The sequence below is a fragment of the Petaurus breviceps genome, unplaced genomic scaffold, assembly GCF_028583685.1.
Source record: "Petaurus breviceps papuanus isolate PSGF00001 unplaced genomic scaffold, PetGlider_PUasm1.0 454, whole genome shotgun sequence".
NCBI classification, from domain to species: Eukaryota; Metazoa; Chordata; class Mammalia; order Diprotodontia; family Petauridae; genus Petaurus; species Petaurus breviceps.
Window position 1 is genome coordinate 3,071,276 of NW_027186342.1, and position 6,847 is coordinate 3,078,122.

The 6,847-nt window shown below is 51.6% G+C and overlaps 1 protein-coding gene across 1 annotated transcript in view; it reads right to left on the reverse strand.

Moving 5' to 3' along the window:
- Positions 1-2,025: 2,025 nt before the first annotated feature.
- ITGA5 (integrin subunit alpha 5) overlaps positions 2,026-6,847 on the reverse strand; it is a 33,074-nt gene continuing 28,252 nt past the window's right edge. Inside the window, exons 28-30 of the mRNA XM_069101299.1 lie at positions 4,813-4,914; positions 4,551-4,673; positions 2,026-3,153 (exon numbers count right to left, since the gene is read on the reverse strand). Of these exons, the coding sequence (XP_068957400.1) occupies positions 3,070-3,153; positions 4,551-4,673; positions 4,813-4,914 (309 nt within the window). The 3' untranslated portion in view covers positions 2,026-3,069. The remainder of the gene's footprint in view (positions 3,154-4,550; positions 4,674-4,812; positions 4,915-6,847) is intronic.

Here is a 6,847-nt window from a genome sequence, read left to right on the forward strand (position 1 = left end):
AATGGAGAAGGCTCTTGTTGGAGTGGAAGGACAACAGACTCTAGGGAGAAATGATTGGGAGAGGAAAGGGTAGATTCAGGAGGGGGTGACCTTGGTGAGTGGCTGGGGTTGGGGGGGAAGCACAGGAGGTGGATCTATTATTGATGACTTCTGCGCCCCAGGCTGCTAATGAGCCTGACTGGCTGCTCTAATTGATGTTGGGAAACCCGAGACCCCCAGATCAGCTTCCTGCTGGCCAGCTGGCGCTCCCTCTGCAGTGCCCCCTAACATTCAACTACTCAGCTTTCTGGTCTGTTCTTCCTCTGGTCTCTGGCATAGAGAGGGTGGGAGCACAGGCATCCCAAACTCCAGCCCCTCCCCTCTCTTAGACTCTCTAGGTTACTCAGGCCTCCGGAAGGGAAGCCCCACTCATTCTCCAACATCTTGGGAAGGTAAGGTCTAAACCTAAGATTTAAGGATGGAGAAGTTTGCACCTTGAACTGGATTAAACTTTGCATGTTGCTTCTGATTACTTGATGAAGTGGGAAGAACATAGGACCACAGGAACCCAAGGACGCGGGTTTGAATCTTGACTCTGCTGTGTACTACTTGGTGTGACCTTGGGCAAATCACATCACCTCAATTTCCTTATCTATAAAATAAGGAATCCGGACTAGGTAATTGCTGAAATGCCTTCCAGATCCGAACTCAGAGTCAGTTATGACATGCCATGTGTCCTTGTCGGAGACTCCTATCTGCCCTGGGTTTTATATCCCTCATAAATAAAATGTCACATTGTCAACCCAGGTCACACCTGAATGCACACACACAGGCACCCTAATGTCTGCCTATCTCCAATCACCTCTCACACAAGACAGCTTGGATCTGCCTTTAGGAGACTCCCCAGTACTAGACAAAAACCCCTAGGATCTGGGCAGTTGGGGGCTCGGGTTACTCCACAGCCCCATGTTTGGGTGTGAGGGCTCCCTCACTCCTCGGGGAGGGAGGTCCCTCCTCTTTCCCTTCCCCTACACACTTGGGAAGAGGGACTGGGATGGGAATAGCCTGACTTTGCTTATTCCTACCCAACTGGCAATGCTCCTTCATCCCAGGGGTCCTGGGAAGGAGCTCCTGAGTCTGGGCAGTGTTGTAAAGTACAGGAGAGGTGAAGGGAAAGAACACCACTCCCCCAAAGGGATGTCTGGGGACATACATGGGCTGGAGTGGGGAGCTGGGTCACAGACCACAGAACTTGGGGAATCGGCCTCCTTCAGGCCCTCATCCCATGGGTTTGTGACTGAGCTGCCCCCTCGTGGCTAGACCCTGCCATTGCAGCCTAAGTCTAAGAAGGCCATTTGTCTTTTCCCTCTACCTGCCTGAAAATCTCTGAGCAGCTGCCTTCAGATTCTAGGGTCTCCCACACATCACAGACAATCCCTCCTCAAGTCTAATCTCTACTTCATCTTAAGGTCACTTTTTTTTTCATAGAAAAAAGAGAATCCCTGCCCCTTCAAGGCCCACATGTGGCCTCCTAGGTCCTTGGGTGCAGCTTTTTGGCTGAGTCAAGTTTTACAGAACAAAGCCTTTTAAGGAGATTTGTTCTGTGATTCAGTCAAAGGCCCATACTTGAGGACCAAGAGGGCCCACGTTCCCCACCCCTGCTTACCCCCTCAGCCTTCTCTTCCCTGGCTTGACTTCTCCCAGTATTCCCCTGAACTTTTAGCATCTTGTTACCACCAACAGATATCCTTTTGATGTTTGGGGAAATGAGAATGATCTTTCTTGATCAACCTCAGCACCTCTCCCACCTGGTCCTTCTAGAACCCAAGCATCAAGTCCTATCCCTCCCTTTCTCCTCATGTTCGTGTCTCTCTCTCTCTCTCTCTCTCTCCAGGCACCTGGGCCCATCAGCTCTTGGACACTAAGCCCCGTTCCCAGGAATAAGGTAAAAGAGGTGGATTATAGATAGTGAGACCAGGGCCCCTGATAGGACATAGAGGTTGGGGGTAGAGTGGGCAGTGGAGGACAACAGAGTTGGGCCTGTGGTCAGTGGTGGCCCCTAGCCAAGTTTATTGCACTTGCAACAGAGTTTAAATAAGTCCCCGAATATCCCCAGGGCCAGGAAGAGGGGCAGGGAAGGGTAGGAGGCAGCATTATTACAGCTGGAAGAACACTCTTGCTTGGAGAACTGCTGCCTGGCCCGGGGCAGGCAGGCCAGCCCTCTTGCTCCTAGGCCCTGGGATGAGGCCAAATCCAAGTTCCAGATTGGCAGCTGCCTCAATTGGAGTTCTCACCAGGGCCCTGGGCTTCCTGGGATTCCAACTTCTCCTGAGTCAGGTCCTGGACTTGCCCCCAGGTGAGCTGCTACATCAGTCTAACCTGGAGTCCTAGCCTGGCTGGAATCCTCAAGTAGGCCTAGAAATCCCTGGGTTCTAAGTCAGTGCCAGACCACTTTGGAGATCCGTCTTCATCTGAATTCTGGCTCCATTTCGAGCTGGGTGCTGAGTCCACAGAATGGGCCATCCTGTTTCTAAATCAGCCCCTGGGCTCGCCCTCCTAGGTCTGTGTTCCTTCTTTACCCAGGGCTGGGGCTGGCTCCAGAGGGCCCAGAGCATTCACCTTCCACAGAGTTCCAGGTTTGCAGGCCAGAAGATTCTCTGGCCCTAGGGTCTCTCACAAGGCTAAGGACAGGACTCCCCTGTTAGGGGACTTAAAGCTGGAGAATTATAGCTGGTCCTCAAGGAATCTGGCATCGGATTTCCCAGCTCTGGTTCTGTAGCCGTTTCCTTTCTGTCTCAAGTCTCCAAGGGGCCGGGGTTGCTGGGTCCTATGTCTGTCCCCATAATCTGGGTCTTTCACAGTGCATTGGGGAGAGGGTCCCCTGCTTTCCCACCCCCAGCTCTGACTTTTCAAGTATGTCTGTGAGCCGGGGTGGGGGAAGACCACATTCCCCCCTCCCTGACCCTAAGCACCTTTAGGAAACACCTACTCCCTTCCCCTGCCCCAGTCAGCTGAGGAGGGACAGGGCCTTTGGGATAAGGAGTCCGGGGCAGGGAGGTCTCAGGCCTTTGAGGTGGTGGGGGGGAGGTCTCAGGCATCCGAGGTGGCGGGGGGCTTGAGTTGAGCCTTCTCCATGGCGGTGCCGTATGGGAGGGAACGTTTGAAGAATCCGAGCTGGGGACATGTAAGGAAAAAGAAGTGAGAATCTAGCCATCTTCCTCCTGGCCCTCTCTGCAATGCATCCCCCTAGTACCCTTAGGTTCTCCCCCTACTGACTCCAGAATGCTGCCCTGTAAAAGTGAGGAAGGGTCCCATCAGCCTGGGTGGAATGGAGGGCATGGGGTAAGGAGAGTTGAGAGCCTATAATGAAGATTGTGAAGATGAGATGGCCTTGTAAGTGTATGAGTGTATGGGGGGAGGGGGGTCATAGTAGCTCTCTGAGGCTGGGGGACAGGATAGCTGGGTCCTAGGGAGAGATCTCTGAGAGACTGAAAGCAATGAATTCAATCCCCCAGGATCCCTTCAGCATGACTCTGCCTCTTCTTGCTTGGGTTATCTAGGTGGGGAGCTCTCCTTGGTGTCTTGAAAGTTAGCAGAGGGGGCGGCCAGGTAGCACAGCGAGTAAGAGCACCGGCTCCAGTGTTGCGATAGACCTGGAGATCGAATCCCGGGCTCAGACACTTAGCAATCACCCAGAAACACCTGGCCGTGTAACCTTGAGCAAGTTACTTAACCCTAATTGCTTGGGGGCGGCCAGGTGGCTCAGCGAGTAAGAGCGCCAGCTCCAGTGTTGGGACGACCTGGAGATCAAATCCCGGGCTCAGACACTCATCACCACACCCAGAAATAACTGGACGTGTAACCTTGAGCAAGTTACTTAACCCTGATTGCTTAAAAAAAAAAAAAAAAAAAAAAAAAAAAAGAAAGTTAGCAGAGTTATCTCATGCACAGAGGGAAAGGAGGAGACAGCCACCAAAAGTGGTGAGATTCTGGCCATACTCCCTGATCCTTATTTTGTGAGTGTTGACCTGTGCCCTGTTCCCAATCTCCAGTCCCTTGGCCCACCCTCCCTTCCGAAGGAGTCCCCACCAAGGGGTCGGTGACTCCCTATATGTTCTGTGTAAACTGAGCAAATCCCAGGACTCTAAGACAGAGCGCCTGAGCTCTTTGGTGATTATCAGGTACATAAACCATAAGCCCTCTGGATAGTCTCACACTGTTGGCAATCGTAGACGGAAGGCCAGAAGGGACTTCAGCAGCCATCTGTCCAGAAGTAGGGTCTTGGATTCAAATCCTGGCTCCAAGACTTGCTACACAATAAGTCACTTAATGTATTAGGGCCTCTACTCCTCAAGTCACAGCCAGGATTGGAATCCAAGACCCTACTTCAAAGCTAATGCCCTCTTCACTGGTTTCTTCCAGATGAGGCTGAAGGTGTGGCTGTGGCCCCCACAGAGGATGCAGGCACAGTTGTTATGAGGGAGTCATGATTAGGCCTGTTAGATTATTGCTGGAGGGCTGGGAGGTTCTGCCTGGGGGGCAGAGGGAATCTGTGTGGGCTTGCTGCTGACCTTGTAGAGGACATAGATGAGGAGGCCGAGGAGCAGGAGGCCGAGAAGCACAGCAAGGATGATGATCCATAGTGGGACCCCCTGGTTGCCTTCTGCCTTGGTCCACTGTACTGCAGTCGCCACCTGGAGGAGAGAAGAAAAGGGTCTCAGGGGGGCTCCAGGATCTCTGGCCTTCAAAGCCCTGGCCTGGGCCCTAGGCCTGGCTGCCACAAGTCAGGCCCTCCTCTCTGTGCTTCCCAGCTTCTGTGGGTCCCTGACTTGCCTGGAGCTCCTTCTGGGGCAGCTGTCGAGGAGGGATCCGATACGGCATCTTCAGGACCTTGTATACAGCCTTGCACTGCAGGCTGACTGGTTGATGTTCCCACTGCAGGAGAAGAGAAAGGTCAGGACCATCGCTATTCTCCTACCCCATAAGCTCAGGGGCTGCTGGGGGTAGGGAGAAAGATCTCTTATTCCTCAATTTTTTCCTGCGGTTGTGTGACTCTCTTCACATCACAGGATGAAAGGGGTCCTTAGAAGTCATCTAGGCAAATCTTATTTTATAGATGAGGAAACCGGGGCACTGTTTCTATCTTTCCAGCTTTCTGCCTCCCACTCACAGTATCCTTGCATCTCTGTCAACCCATCCTTCAAAAACCAGCTCCAAAGCCATGCTGTCCACAGAACCTTGCCTGATATTCTCAATAAAGACCCTTTACCCATCTTAGGCCTCCTTCAGAACTTTGCCTGACCCTCTCTTATGCATTTTAAGTTGTACCTCACACTATAATTGTTTATCTGTATCTGTGTCATATCTATTAGATTTTGGGGGGAGGCGGTCAGGTTAAGTGACTTGCCCAGGGTCACACAGCTGTCTGAGGCCAGATTTGAACTCAGATCCTCCTGACTCCAAGGCCAGTGCTCTATTCACTGTACTACCTAACTGCACTCACTCTGTGAGAGTGCAAGATCTTGTCTCATTAAAGCTTTGTATCCAACCCCTCTATCCCCCCATATTACCTCGAATCTCCCCCTGACACCTAATGGTGGCATGGATGTAACCATAAACTCTTGGAGGTCATGCCAGTACAGATCAAGCTCTGACAGGTCCTACCTGGAAACCTGGAAAGGTTCTGATGGGGGGACTGCTTATGTCATCCAGGGACCAGCCTGGCCACAGGATGATGAAGTTTTGGGCAAAAAAAGAGGCATTTAGGGAGGCACAGGAGTCTTGCTGCTGATTGGGTCCGGAAGAACTCACACGAACAGAATCTCAGGTCCTTCATATGTTCAAATATGCCCTCTAGGACCCAGCAAAGCGTTTCGTGCACACAATCGGCGTTCGATAAATGCTGATTTGTATCAAATTGTCTCCCAAAGCATGCCTGCCTCCCCATTCCCGTGTCTTTTTGTCAGATTGGGTGTCTCCCCCTCCATCACTCTCCTTGCTCTGAATTCTATATCTCTCTCTATCTATCTATCTATCCCTTCTGAGTTTCTCTCTGGCTCTGTCATTGAAAAGGTCAGGAAGGAGAGGCTGCCTTACGTATCTTGTCCACCAGGTGGCAGCATGGACCCATAGCTCCGACAGTGGTCAGGAGAAAGGGGGGAGGAGGTAAATATTAGGGCTGGGAATTTGAAGAAGGGAGAAGAGGTGGAGGGTGGGGATGGAAGATGTAGGGTTGGAGAAGTGGGGTTAGTTGCAAGTGAAAGGTCAGGAGTTGGAGCCTTGTACTAGAGAAAGGGGGGCTATGAGGACTGAATGTTGCATCTGTTGCCAGATGAAGCCACCCTGCCCCTTGGTTTTGAACATCTGCATTTTTCGGGGGCTACGAGAGGCAGTTAAATGTAGGGAGATGGACAATGGGAAAAGACTGTGATGCAAGAAAAAAGATATCAACTTTGGGAATTTGCCTTAGACCCTTTATTTCACCAGTTTCTGGCACGCCAAATTACAATGCTGTAATTGATTATCTTAGGGAGCAAGCAGCCTGTGGCACTCTGGGCTATGTGTTTGGACCACAGTCACGTGGCTAACGTGTCAGCAACAGTACTTGAACCCAGGGCTTCCTGACTCCAAGGCTGCTCCTCCCGCCATTACACCAGGGTATTGATAAAACTTTTTAATCTAATGATAAAGGTCAGTATGTGGTAGTAGATAGAGAGCTGGCCTTGAAAGACCTGGGCTTGAGACCCTTTGACTCTCTGGGCTCCAGGCAAATCTCTGGAGAGAAGATGCTAGCCTGTAATTGGTAGAGAAAGTTCCTGACTGGGAGCCGGACCTATAAAATCACAGGGAAGGAGGGGGAAGGGGAGAG